General features: G+C 53.5%; 1 protein-coding gene across 1 annotated transcript; it reads left to right on the top strand.

The window, feature by feature from the left end:
• The first annotated feature begins 5,064 nt into the window (after positions 1-5,064).
• Positions 5,065-13,356, top strand: LOC112111620 (lipocalin-15-like). The gene is made up of 7 exons (XM_029913096.1): positions 5,065-5,160; positions 7,983-8,122; positions 9,117-9,187; positions 10,445-10,561; positions 11,939-12,079; positions 12,515-12,536; positions 13,317-13,356. Exons 1-7 carry the CDS (start codon positions 5,065-5,067, stop codon positions 13,354-13,356), a joined length of 627 nt encoding a protein of 208 aa, XP_029768956.1.
• Positions 13,357-14,728: the final 1,372 nt, after the last annotated feature.

Consider the following 14,728-nt stretch of genomic DNA (forward strand, 5'->3'; position numbering starts at 1 on the left):
TCCTACACCGGCCAGAAGTGTGGTGACAGCCTCTGGAAGCTAGCACCTCCGGCAGCACAGTGACCTCACGCTCTGCACTGGTTCAGTATGGACTTGGAGAGAAGAATATCCCCTTCTGAGGCACCAGCATCTCTTCTGATTGCAGCCTCGGTTGCCTTTGCGTAGCTCCCACTCACGTGCTGCCTGAGCCTGGCTTAGCTATCAAGTTCCCAGGCTTGGGGGTGCAGCTGTGGGTCGTAGAACATCGTACATGCCACAGAGTGAATAGATGAGCTGGATTTAGCTCGCCGGAGATGTGGCCTGGGGCAGAGAGCTGGCCTGAGATGGTGGTTTAGATACAAATCGGGATTAGTTTCCAGTCTAATCTAACCTAACCCTTCTCTCTGAGGAATGGGGAGAGCTCTGGGTTTCGCAGCCCCTCCCCCGAGTCTGTCCCATAGGTGTATGGTGGCAGGAGCTGTGATCTTGTAAGTCACTGGTGGACATTCGCAGGTCCCCTGGGAGCCTGTTCCAGCTCCTGCTATGGCCAGTTGGCTTCTTAGCTCAAGTTGTAGGCACTTAAGAAGTCCCCAGTTCAATCCTTGGTGTGGCAGCCAAGATGGCAAACACCAGCACAGCACCTGCCTCAGAAGCCCTGTTTCCACGACGACACTGACCTGTTGCTAACACTACCCTTGACGTGGCACTGAAAATGGTTTGAGTGCAAGTGTATCCTGCACAACCCCCTTCTATTGCCCAGCCCGCACAAGCCCGTTCTCTAGCAGACAGCACTTTGGAGGGACGCCAGCAGAGAAAGGGCAGCTGAGACAAAGCTGAACCCGTGGCCCTGCATGTGACAGGGAGACAGACAGCCTGGCCTGTCCTCAGAGCCTCCTGTGTTCATAATGGATGCTGAGTCCCACTGGTGAATGCCAGGGCGCTGGACACTTCTACACTCTGTGGGCCCCTCACCATGGCATCGGGGTGCCTCACAATCTCCTCCCCACACCCTGGGGAGGCAGGGCCGTGCTTTCCTCACTGCGGGAGCCTTTCCTCAGCAATCCCAGCGCTGCCGTGGAAATACGGAGCGGGTTTTCCAGCTACTCTCAGCTTGGCCTTGCCCCTTGTGGCTTTAACAGAATGAGCTGGTGAGCCTGGCATTCCCTTGGCTTTTCTAAAGCCCGTGAGTGAGACCCTCACCCCTCTGCCAGCCCCTTACGCCAGGTCAAAGGCCCGGCACTGCCTCAAGGGGCCCCGAGAGCCCCACTTTGGGTGGGGGGAAGAAGTCCTATGGTGCAGACGCTGAGGGCTACCTCGCATGCCTTGGTGTAGGGGGCACGCCAGCAGGGCCGGGGTGGAGGCACAGCCCATAGGACTGTGGCTATTTCAGGCAGCGCTGTACCCAATGTTCTTGTGTTTCCCTGCGACTCCGTCTGGTGATGAACTGGCTCTTTGGCTGGCACTGCCTCCTGAGAGCATAGATCTCTGCACGTGGGGCCGCTGAGCCAAGGGTTCATTGTGGGTGGGGGTGGGGGACAGCATTTTGTTTCAGTGACAGTGGAACAGAATGGGCCAAATTCAGCCTCAGCGTAGGTGGGCTCAGCACCATTGCAGTCACTGGCAGAGGCAAGCATTGAAAGGAGGCTGAAACTGCCCTGATCTGCCATCAAAGGATAAAAACAGCAAAATCAGGACAATGTCAGAGAGTGTCAGGAAAGGAAAATCTGGCAGCACTGCTAGGCCCAGATGGGCCTGCCTCCTAGGGCAGCTCTGGGCTTAAACCAAGACTCAACCTTTGCAGACACGTAATAAGTGTGGCCCCAGTCAGCGCGAGCTCTTTCAGCTGTGGTGCTGTGTCGCTGGATCAGAGCTCGGGTTAGTGGGCAGGAGGACAGCTGGGAGACCTCGGGAAAGGCACTTAGCCATTTGCAGCTCTGAAGTTGCTGGCATGCAGGGAATCAGAAGCCAGGTGCGAAAGCTCCTCTCTTTGAAATGGCAGCTTCCCCACTAGCTGTGAAGTGTGTTTTCTCCCCTCCTGCCCCCTGAAATGAAGGGTGACCCCTCCCACTCCAGTGAAAAAGAAACTGCTCTTTGGCCTGAGAGATTGTGGCCCCCAACCCTCCATTCTCTGCAGAGGGCTCTGTCAACGTGGCTCATGAGCGAGAACCAACCTGAGGGCAGGCTGCTGGGCACAAACCTATGCAGGGCAGGGCACAAACCCCAAATTGGTTGCAAGTTCTATACTTTTTTACCAACGATTTCTTAAGTGTAAACTCCTCAGGACTATAGCAGCCTTAGCATGGAGTCACAGACCATCCCTCGGGTACTCCCATCTATCTTGTCACCCAGGTGTGCCTGCCATTGTGATAGATGGTCCCTTACAGGCTTACACTAAAACCAACAACAATATTCAGGTTACTTCCAGTCCCAAAGGACCAGTTACTTACCCCGATTAGTTGCACCTTGGATCTCACATCAAAGACAACACTTGTAGCCAATCCTATAAGAAATTATTTAAAAATTTATTAACTAGGACAAGGAAATGAGAGTTATTTACAAAGTTAAAGCGGGGAAACATACAGACACATGAGTTACAATCTTAAGTTTCAAAAGATAATAGAAGCTTCTGTAATAAGCAAGCTTTATATGTCCCTTAGGGCTAATCCAGGCTAAACACTGGGGAGCTCTTACTTATGCCAGGAAGATCTTGCCCTTGAGAGTCCATGCAGCACAGAGATACGATTTCTCCTTGTCAAGGATTTTTATTCCCTTTTTCTCTTCTCTTCTCTGAACTTCAGCTGTTGGGAGGAAGTCACTTCCACATCTCCTCTTCATGGGGAAAAGGGTGGGGGAAGCAATCAACAAAGTCTTTTATCCTCTGATGTTCCATAACAGTTCCTCTGGTATTAATGGGTCTTCTCTGTCCGGCAAGACCTAGCACCTTCTGTTGTAGGTCAGCATTTCACACTAATTAATGTCTCTCCTGTCTGGTGATTTCCACCACTACAGAGGCTTATACCACAAATGCTCCAATATGACCTTACAATACAGGATACAGATGTTAGAAATGAGATTAATGCTGGCAGCAACTCACAAACATCCAATAAAGTCTAAACACTAAGCTCAGTTTTTATATTGGTAATACCTATTTTAACAATATTAACACACAGACAGGGCCGTCCTTCCCCATACGCAAAGTACACAGCTGCGTTGGGCACCAGGAAATTAGGGGCACCAAATTGCCCCAAATTTCCTGGTGCCCTACACAGCTGCGTGCTGCTCCAGCAGCCAGCCCAATCTCCTGCTCCCACTCCACCCCTTCCCCAAATCCCCCGCCCCTGCTCCGCCCCCACTGAGCAACATGCTGGGCGTCGGGCCCACCCTGCACTCACCAGGCGGCGGGAAGTGGAGTGACCCAGCCCCAGCCCGCTCCACTCCGCTGGCTCCCAGCCGTGCTGCTGGTGAGTGCTGGGGGCCGGTTCCCCCCGCCCCCCCACGGAGGCCTGAGGCCAGCTGCGTAGGGCACAAGAATGTCTAAGGACGGCCCTGCACACAGGCGAGCCCGACTCATTCCAGCTGGGCATTTGTCAGTCTCCAAGTGAGGCATGGGGACCTTGGCATAAACTGGCACCTGGTTTGCCAGCAGGACAGGCTCCCTGCAGGGATTCTACCTGCACCCCTGGGCACTGGGGCATTCCTGGCCTCCTCCGCTGTCACCACCCTGCCAGCTGCTGCCTCTTTGTTCCCCTTAAATGTTGGGGAGAACAGCTAAGTCCCCACCCAGGGCTAGAGCTGGGCTCATAATCAAGTGAGAGTCATTTGTTGGGCAGATCTCAGCCCGTTCCGAGTTTGCAAATTTTTCCTGAGCAGGCCGGGAATGCGCTGCTGGTGCCTGCAGGTCTGATTGATGTTTGCTAGCTGGGCGCATAGCTGTGCATTGGGGAGCTCAGGCAGCATATTCTTCTCTTGCCAGCTCTGCTTATTTTATCAAGAGGTCTCATGATTTTTAGTGTCTTTTTTCAAGCCCCAAATCCTGGAATGAGGGAATTACAGGAAACTTTCGCTTTCAGTAAAAACCCAGCACGTCCTGGCAGTGAAATGCTTGTAACTGTGATGTGAGCGCTCCCACAAAGGTCCCATGCCCAGAAGGCAAAGGAAAAGTGCCCAACAGTTACTGCTTTCAAAACATCTTATGATTGTTAAGCCGGTCCCATGGTTCTGGGGGCCCTGAGTTGTGATTTCTGAATGTCTGGGGCTGGCCACACCGATGGCCCAGTGCTAACACACACCGGCTCAGTGAACTCAAAGTCACCTCCCGTGACGCTCACTTCAAACAGATGGGGGTCCTGCCCATGGATGTGTTGGCTCGGCAGCCAGCTGGAAGCCCATGGCCCGGGGATGCAAATATAGCCTACTCAGAGTGTCCTCTCTAATGGCGATTGGGCCATATAAGGTTGATGAGCCCGCTACGGCTTTGGCTATGAGAGCAGAGACTTTTAGCTCAGGCAGTACAGAGTGAAGCTTTTAGAGCCTAGAGGTCAGAGGTTCCATTCTAGCTGCGAGGGTCCAGGCTAACCCCAATGCTATCAAGTGACTGAGTCTGACTGTCTGCTCCAAGCAGGGGAACAACAAAGAGACTGATTTACACGTACACACCTGGAGACAAAGGGTTCTGTGTTGCTTCCTAGCTGTGGGGAGGATAGAGAGACACCCAGGCAGTGTCCAGTCCCTCCCGCACCCCAGAATCCTAATGCTCCGCTGTCCAACCTGCTAGCTCAGGAGCTAAAGAGCCTTTTCTTTGTTGGGGCTCTCGGAGAACACGTTTTTCAGCCGGGGCTCAGGAATTAGACAAACCGGCTAATGCTGTCACCTGATACCCCCAATTGTTATATCACGCTGCTGTTGCACAACCTGTTATGTAAAAGGTGGGATGAGTTGGGTGGTTAATTGTGGTTGGTGTCCTGCCTCCTGGCGGGCCCTTTGCAGAGGGATATAAAGTCCGGTGCCCCATGGGAGCTGGCACATACCTTCCAGTACTCCCCAGGTTCTCCGTCCATGCAGAGAAGTGAGGGGACAGTCGTGAAGATGACGGCCATGCTGCTGAGCCTTACGCTGGCTCTGCTCGGTGTGTTCCAGGCCCGGGCTGAGGTCCCCGTGCAGCCAGACTTCGATGCTGCCAAGGTAACACCCAACAGTCCTTGGTGGCAGAGTGAATGTTCACTCTCACGACGCGAGGGGCTCCCTCTTCTGTTACTGGGATAGGCGCAGAGCCATGGAGCAGGTTTCCCCAGGCTGCTGTGCTGGCTTCTAGTCTAGTCTTGGCTCACAGGCAGCTCCGCCAAGATACCTCAGTAATGGCCTGCAGCACCTCTGCTGTTGCAGCCTGGGACCTCAAGCCCCTCCTCCCATAGCCCCCAAGCCTGATCGGCAGCACCTCCCTGTTATCCCAGCCCAAGTTCCCCTGGAGGCTCTGTGCATGCAGCTCCATGCCACTCCAATCCTGGGTGCTCCTGCAGCTTTGCCCATGCTCTTCTGGCACCCCCGGGCCAAATCCTGGGCTCTTGACTCCAGGCAAACCCCGTTGATTGCAGTCATTGTTTCCCAGGCAAGCACTGAGTAAAAACTTAGTAAGGATCTCCTGTTATTCCTGTCCCACCCTCCAACTCTGCCAGGGCAGGGCAGGGCAGGGCTGGACACCGGCAGGGCTAGTCCATTCCAAGACTGGCTCTCCAGGGGCACCATTAGGAGAACACATTGCCCCTGTATGATGCTGCCTCGACTCTCTGGAGCTGGGGGGAGGATAGAGAGACACCCAGGCAGTGTCCAGTCCCTCCCCTCCCCCAGGCAAGGTCTCCCCTTCCTCCTGTGCTAGCCCCAGTGCAGAGACCCAGCAATGGCCCTGTAAAAGGTGAGTTGATACACACTGAACCCCAACCCACCCCTGGTCCAGCAAACTCGGAGGGAGCAGCTACTCCAGCTCTTGTGTCCTCGCGCTTCTTCTGAACCAAACATTAAAGCTTCTTTCTGGACCACTTAACCAGGGGGCAAAAGGCTTCAGGGAGAGGAGTGAAGCAAGCCAAGGCCTGGCTGTAGCCCAGTAGGGTGTGAGGCCTTTCCCCTCTAGGTCAGTGGTTCGAGTCTGCTCCAGTGTGGTTGTCCCTGGAAGTCTGATGACTGTGTAAAGTGGGTTGGTCCATCTCCCCAGTGGTCTTACCCAGCAGCTGCAGGGGGATACCCAGGCTCTCTGGTGGGCCTCACCCCACTGGGAGGCTTCACACCCCTTCCAGCTTCCCTTCCCAAATAAGGGGTGGATTTAAGAAAAAGAGCCGAGAATAGCTGGGGCTTTCGGGAGCTGTCGCCTCGCAGGTCAGTCACTCGTGGGGAGTGGATGGCTCACGCCGAGCCAGCTGGTTTACTAGGGAGTCAGAGCACCAGGACCTGCTGAAGCCTGGGACTGCGCTTTGTAGAGTCCTGGGCCAGACCCTGCTCTCCGCTGGCACCTGAGTGAATCGGGGTTCGTGTCGCTCGGCTGAGTCCTGTAGAGTAACTGAGCTCCCAGGCTGGGCCCCAGCACTCGCACCCCTGTGCAAAGCGCCAGCACACAGCCGAGGCTCTAATTCACCTCCTCTGGCCTCCCTCCCAAACAGCATTGTCAAGCCAGCTGGAGTGGCTCGTGCCCATGGGTGACAGCCTAGGGCAGACTGGTTAGAAGCAGGGCACAAACCCCAGCCTGGGTGTATGTTCTATAATTAGATTTCACCCGCCAAATATCAATTGTGAACTGCTCAGGCACTATAACAGCCTCAGCTTGGAGTCACAGACAGTCCCCTTGGGCACGCTGGTCTAGCTTGCCTTTGTCACAGATAGTCCCTTACACCAAAAATCACAACAATAGGCAGGCTACTCCCAGTCCCAAAGATCAGTCACTCACCCCAGGTCAATTGCACCCCAGATCTCTAACCAAAGACAATGCTTGTAACCGAGCATGTAATAAACTAACTAAATTATAACACTCAAAAACCAGTAGGAGAACACTTCAGTCTCCCTGGACACTCAATAACAGACTTAAAACTGGCAATTCTTCAACAACAAAACTTCAAAAACAGACTCCAACGAGAAACTGCAGAACTGGAATTAATTTGCAAACTGGACACCATCAAATTAGGCCTGAATAAAGACTGGGAGTGGCTGGGGTCACTACAAAAACTAATTTCCCTCTGCTGATACTCACATCTTCTTGTCAATTGTTTGAAATGGGCCACCTTGATTGCATTGGCCTCATTAGCACTACAAAAGTGATTTTCCCTCCCTTGGTATTCACCCCTTCTTGTCAACTGTTGAGAATAAGCCACTTCCACCTTAATTGAATTGGCTCATTAGCACTGACCCCCCACTTGGGAAGGTAACTCCCATCTTTTCATGTGCTGTATATATATACCTGCCTACTGTATTTTCCACTCCATGCATCCAATGAAGTGGGTTTTAGCCCACAAAAGCTTATGCCCAAATAAATCTGTTAGTCTCTAAGGTGCCACAAGGACTCCTCATTGTTTTTGCTGATACAGATTAACACGGCTACCACTCTGAAACCTGTACTTTGTGTCTGTTACCCAGGAGCAAACACATTTGAAATACAGGTGTACAGTCAATATTCATAACTTCAGATACAAAAATGATACATGCATGCAAATAGGATACTCATATTCAGCAAACCATAACTTTTCCATTGACACCTCCCATGACATGTTTTGTAGAAGATGCATCGTAATTATACCATAATCCTATCACTAGGGTGGATATGGGTTGCAGAGTGTCACAGGGATACTGCTGCTGACCTGTGTAAAGTGCTTTGGAAGAAAAGCGCTAGATAAGAGCTGTCACAGCAGTAAGGTTCTGGGTGCCGTTCCTGGGCGGGGCCAGCGCACTGAGCTGAGGGCTGCGGCTGGCAGGAGCAGGGCTGGCGGTCTCTTTTCCAAGCTCTCATCCAGAACACTATGCTGCAGTTCTCAGGGATGTGGCACATCGTGGCAGCAGTGTCGAACTGCCCAATCTTCCAGAGCATGAAGGACTCGATGAAGACATTTGCAACCATCATTACCGTCACACCAGAGGACAATCTGCATTTCAAAATTGGCTACCCCTCGTAAGTGATTGTAACATGCTGGCCTGGCCTGGGCCTGCCTGTCTCCCCCTACTGGCCATGCCTAGTAACTACAGTGGTTGGCAGCATCTGCAGAGCATTTATCTAGCTCAGCAGTTCTCAAACTGTGGGTTGGGACCCCAAAGTCATGACTTCATTTTAATGGGGTCACCAGGGCCAGCATTAGACTTGCTGGGACCCGGGGCTGAAGTTGAAGCCTGAGCTCCACCCTCACCTGGGGCGATGGGGCTTGGGCTCTGCCTGCCCCTCCCCCCCCCCACCCCCCCCAGGGTCATGTAGTAACTTTGTTGTAAGAAGGAGGTTGCGGTGCAGTTTGAGAACCCTGCTTTCTAGCTCCACGGCAGAGGGTTGTGGTGCTGAAATTACCAGATGCTCTCCTCACTGGGCACCATGGGTCACTCTGCGTATACCACCAGTTCCCATGGGACGTGGCCACAGCGGGATTCTTCTGCCAGCGAACAGGAATTTGGACAGTAAAATTCCACGAATGAAAATCTCCACTAAATTTCCCTGCACCCCTCTGGTCAGGACGGTCTCACATCCCCACCCCTGGCAACGCCACGTCCTCTCCCCACAGCTAGGACGGGCTTACGTCCCCCCCCAGCAATGCCCCATCCACTCCCCACATCCGGGATGGGATCTTACTGCCAATGATGCCATGTCCCCTCCCCCAGCTGGGACAGGCTCACCTTCAGCAATGTCACATCCCTTTCCCACAGCCAGGACGGGCTTCCTCTCCCCCCCGATCTCAGCAATGCCACGTCCCCTCCCCACACCTGGGATGGTCTCATACCCATCCCCAGCACTGCCATGGTCCCCTCCCCCCACTGGGACAGGCTCATGCCCACTTCCAGCGATGCCATGTCCCCTCCCTAGGTCAGGATAGGCTCACACATCACCCAGGTGATGCCAGGTGGTCTGGATGTCTCACATTCTGGTTTAACATGAGCTTGTTTTGTCATTTGTTGTTTTTCAGCCCAGACGGATGTAAGAAAATTGAGCTGGTCTTTGAGAAGACTGGGCAGCTGGGTCACTACACCAATTCGCGTATGTCCTGGGGGGCTGCTGCTCTCCACGCTGGCCAGCACAGGGGCAGGGGGCTCATGGCTCATTCACATGGCTTTGCTGCTTATTAGTTATATATTTTCAAAGAGCTCCTGGGCCAATTGCCAAATGGTGCCCGGAGCCAGTGCCATGGTTTGGGCATGACACACAACTGCACTGCCTTAGGGGAACCTATAGGGGGAGCTAAACTGTAGGGCGGTACAATCCTGCCCGAGCTCCCCAGCATTCAGGGGAGCGCCCCTGGAAGAGGCCACAATGAGGACTCTATGGCTGACCCTGAGAGAGAGGTGAGGAACAGGACCTCCTCCCACCTCCTTGCTCTCCCTCCCCACCAGAGATGCTGGTGCTGGGGGTGGGGAGGTCAGCCCCAGCAATCCCTTTGCTTCCAGCTGGTGGTTATCGCCTCAGTGTTGGTTATCTGAACCGGACCCATCACCTGACGAGAGGTGAAGTTCTCAAGATGAGTCACGTTGTCATTACTGAGTGTGTTAAGGGTGTATGTGCAACTGCATGCTGAGCTTGCACACCCAGTTAGCACAAGTGTGTGCGCAAATTAGAGCCATGCCCAGAACCAGCCATTTGCAGAAGGTTCCCCGATCTGTGCCTTCAGTCCTAGCACCTGCACAGGCAAACTCCACACCTGGTCACATGCTTCTGTTCCAAGCCAGTCTAGCCGCTTGCAGCAGCAGGGTCAGAGGATCTTTTTGGATCAGGTTGGCCTGAGCCAATGGGAGCAGCAGCCATAAGACACAGCTGTGATCGCCTTGGTTTCAGCACATGCCATGTAGCACAGGTGAGGTGGGACAAATTGGCACTGGCAGGGCTTGCCGGTGGAACGTGCCCCCTCTGGGCTCCCATGGGGTTCGAGGTTTATTAGGACTATGTGGGGATAGTCCCACGTAGCCATTGCCCAAGCTCTGATCCAAAATACCGCAGCAAAAAGCCATGTGCAAAGCGCTAGCACCCACACTAATAATATTTAGCCCTTATGTGGCTGTTTTCTCCAGCAGATCTCAGAGTGCTTTACAGAGGAGGTCGGTATCATTATCCCTCTTTTACAGATGGGGGAACTGAGGCACAAACGGACTTGCCCAAGCTCACCCGGGTCTTCTGAGTCCCAGTCCAGTGCTCTCTCCCCTAGGCAACATTGCCCCTCTCACAGCTGTAGGGTGGTGGTTGGGGAAGAAAGGGAGGATCTGACACTGCAGTATCTGGCCATCACCTGGTTTCTTTTTACAGAGATGGGCAAGAAGGACCTGCGTGTGATGGAGACGGACTACATTCACTACGCCATCGTGTACACCTTCAAGGAGAGTGACGGGAAGAGCAGCACCACCCTGCAGCTCTACAGTAGGTGTTGGGAGAAGGGGACGTGGCCCATACACTGCAGGAGGAAACAACATTGACATGAGCCAGGGAAGATGAGGTGGGATTGGTGAAGCTCCCAGCAGCTGAGCTGTCCCCACACACCTGGCCGAGGCAGGGTTCCTGGCCTCTCTAGCCAGCATCACAACTAAAGCATCCGCACTAAGCTGCCTGTCTGAGTAATGCCCTCTGGCCCCTGCAGCGGCTTCCGTGTATTTTACCATGTGAGCTCAGCTGGGAGACCTGGGTTTGCCCATCACTGGGGCCATTAGCCTTTTCTGCTGACCCTGGGCTGGACCAGACAGCGAACCCTGCCCCAAGGCCCACTCGTGGGGCAAGCAAAACCCACTAGTTTAGAGCAGAGGTGGCTCTTGAGCAGAGAGAAGCAAACTGACCAAACCCTTGGGACGGGGTAGTATTAGTTCTGGTCGCAAGTGACCCATGAGCAGCTTATGAGTTTTTCAGCTGTATTGGCTGATGAACCATTTCCATGGAGTCAAGTATCAGAGGGGGAGCCGTGTTAGTCTGGATCTGTAAAAAGCAACAGAGGGTCCTGTGGCACCTTATAGACTAACAGATGTATTGGAGCATAAGCTTTTGTGGGTGAATACCCACTTCGTCGGCAGACCAAGAACTCTCTGTTGCCATTTCCATGGAGAGTCCTTGGTCTGCCTTTTGCATGAGCGGTGTGTTGTGTTCAGTATTCAGACAGGTACTCAGCACCTGTGGTGACTTCAGCTCCTCAAGTGATGGGGCTAGCTAGATGGGGGAGTATGGAGATAGAGAATTGAGCCATGACTGGCTACCAGCCACACCGATTTATTTCTGTTCTGGGCTGAAGGGGACTTTGAAATGTTTCCGTGACTATTTTCTAATAGTTGCTGTTTTGTAAATATTGGTGCCAGCAAACTCTTTCCCTAGACTATTCCTGAGAGCCAATCCTGAGGGCACAGTGGCATTGCCACAACCCCAAGGGCACGCTGACACAACCCAAGCAAATGGAAGAGTTTTTACCAACAGCTCTCACTAACTGCTGGAAACCACGGGGATCCTGTAACGGGTCTGTTTGTTGGCAGCATGGCCCATCATGCAGGGGTTACACTGTCCAATACATCAAAGATTCGGTCTATTCAAGGGTCCAGAACACATTCCTCTCTCCAACCATCTAGCTGATCCTATATTCACACAACCGCCTCTCCGTCCGTCTCAGTTAGCGCAGCATTCCCTCACTCTCCTGGCATACGGCCTGTCATCATTTGATCAGCCCTCAGTTTGTCCATCCAGCTGCAAAGGAACCATGTCATGTGCTTTCACAAGGGTTGAGCTGGAGAGATTTGCTTTAATTCTGATCTCTGGCTGCAGGTAGAGACCAGAAGATGGACTCTGAGGTCATGAAGAGATTCAAGGAGCTCTACCCACCCATGGGCCTCACCGATAACATGCTGGTCGTCCTCCCAAAGTCAGGTAAATGCCACCGGGCACCGGATTCATTTCTCTCCCACCTGCACTGTCAGGCTTGGACTCTATTCAATTGCATTGGTCACAAAACACACTCCTGCCGGGGCTCAGGTCCTTCTGCCTATGGAATTCTGGTAGTTCCAATATTTTTCTTAGCTGACTAGAGCAGTGGTCTCCAAAGTGGGTGCGCGCACCCCAGGGGGTGCGCAAGAGGATCCTTGGGGGTGCGCGGCAGGAGGAGCCTTTTTTTGTTGCTTCGTCAGGCGGGAGTACAAGTGGTTTTCTTTTTTCTTTTTTTGCTTCCGCAGTTCGGGCGGGAGTCCGAGCGGCTTTTTTTTTTGCTTCGTCGTGGCAGGGGGTGCGTGCTCAAAAATTTTTTACTGATAGGGGTGCGCGATCAAAAAAGTTTGGAGACCACTGGACTAGAGGCTCAGGCAGCTGCAGGGTGATTCTGCAACACTCACACCTCTCTCTTTCTTTTGACAGATGAATGTGTCACGGCCCTCAGGTGAGTTGATTGGTTACTAGGCCAAGGTTCCTGCAGTGGGTTCTGGCTGGTCTCTGCACTGAACAGGGTCTGCTTCACATGCAGAACTCCATGCGTGTTACTGAGAAGCACACGGGCTGGTCCTCTGCCCATCAGTGAGACTTCACTGTACATCAGCTCTCTCTGTGCTGGGTGGAAAAGGGGCCAGGGGTGGGGAGGGAGATGTTCTGCTGAAAATTTCACATTTTTGGCAAAACATTCTGACAGGTCACTGCAGTGTCTCATGGGAGTTGTAGTTTGGGTGTCTCATGACCCCACTGTATTCTACAGCCTGGGCTCCCTGGTTGGTCTGCATCTCCCATGATGCACTACAGTCTTTCCTCTCAGTCAAGAGAGGCTGTGCATCATGGGAGATGAAGTCCAGCAAGGGCGATGGGTGGGAGAGGCCTGGAGGGTCACATGACCCTCCTCAAACACTTGGGGGTGGGGGCCGGAGAAGGGGCCAGCAGCCGGCGGGGCCAGAGCTGGAAGGGAAGAGGCAGGGCCAGAGCATCTCCACTTCTGGCCATGCTGCCCGGCTGCTGCACTCTCCCACGCTGCCTGGGAGGGGATGCTGCCCAGCGCAGCGCAGCGGGACAGAGCCCCTCCTGCCAGGTAACGTGGGATGGGGAAGGGACGGAATGGGGAGAGCGTGAGGGCCCCAGGCTGGGGGTGGGGTGGGGAGGAGTCACGTAGGGTGTCACATGGTGATGCCACGTGCCCCCCTTTGGCTGGTATCCCCTTTGTGTCCCTCCCCACTAGTCGCCACCAGCTGGGGAACCCAGCTCAAAGTGGAGAATAGGTACATGAGGCACCTGGACTACAACTCCCATGAGGCACAGCGGCAGCATTTCTGAATTGAAAGTTTTGATTTTCATGCAAAAAGTGGAAATTTCCATACAAAGGCATTGGGGGGGGGGGGTGTTAATCAAAAGCTGAATTTTACATCAGAAATAGTTCTGATGAATAATGTTGGAAGCCCCTAGTGCCCAAACTTCCCAGCCACCCTCCTCCCAGGCCCATAGATAGGGCCCTACCAAATTCACGGCCATGAAAAATGCATCACAGACCATGAAATCTGGTCCCCGCCTCCCATGAAATCTAGTCTGTTGTGTGCTTTTACCCTGTTCTATACAGATTTCATGGTGGGGAGACTAGTGTTTCTCAAATTGGGGGTCCTGACCCAAAAGGGAGTTGCAGGGGGGGCACAAGGTTGTTTTAGGAGGGGTTGTGGTATTGTCACCCTTACTTCTGCGCTGCCATCAGAGCGGGACGGCCAGAGAGTGGCGGCTGCTGACTGAGGGCCCAGCTCTGCAGGAAGCAGCACAGAAGTAACGGTGGCAATACCATACCAGGCCATGCTGACTTCTGCGCTGCTGCTAGCAGTGGCTCTGCCTTCAGCTCCAGCTGCCCAGCTCTGAAGGTAACGCTGCCGCCAGCAGCAGCGCAGAAGTAAGGGTAGCAGAACCGCAACCCCCGCTACTATAATCCTGCGACCCCCCCCCCATGACTCCTTTTTGGGTCAGGACTCCTACAATTACAACACTGTGACATTTCAGATTTAAATAGCTGAAATCATGAAATTTATGATTTTTAAAATCCTATGACCATGAAATTGACCAAAATGGACCATGAATTTGGTAGGGCCCTACCCATAGCCCCACCTGGGAAACTCTCCCAGCATCCCTGGGCTTGGGTCAGGTGAAGGACAGGGTTGTCTCTGATCTGGTTATTCCAAGCCCTGCTCTGGATACAGAATGGGATGCAAGAAGCAAAGGGGAACCCCAGTTCTGTAGACTTCACTGGAGTAACCACCAGCATGGGACTTTCACCAGCGTGGGATCTGGCCCAAGGAGGTCGTCCAGTGCTTGGCACAGGTTGGAGGAGAAAGGAGGCTCTAACGCACTGGACACAGGATGAGGATATGCCCAGAGAGAGAACTACAGATAAACAGCACTAGGCATTTGAATGATGATGGGCATGGGGTGGGGAGGAGGTTCTTTACACCCTTCCAATCATAGAAATCCAGGACTGGATCCTATTGCAGCCTTGCTGGGTGGGTTTAGGGCCTGGGGTGGGGGCCATGCTCCACAGGCAGAGGGGTGTAACTGGGATCCATTGACCCAGGGCTAAAATGCCTGTGCTGGTCACTGGTGACTGCGGATTGACACCAC

Source organism: Terrapene carolina, unplaced genomic scaffold (genome assembly GCF_002925995.2).
Source record: "Terrapene carolina triunguis isolate 2854851 unplaced genomic scaffold, T_m_triunguis-2.0 Scaffold449, whole genome shotgun sequence".
Lineage (NCBI taxonomy): Eukaryota > Metazoa > Chordata > Testudines > Emydidae > Terrapene > Terrapene triunguis.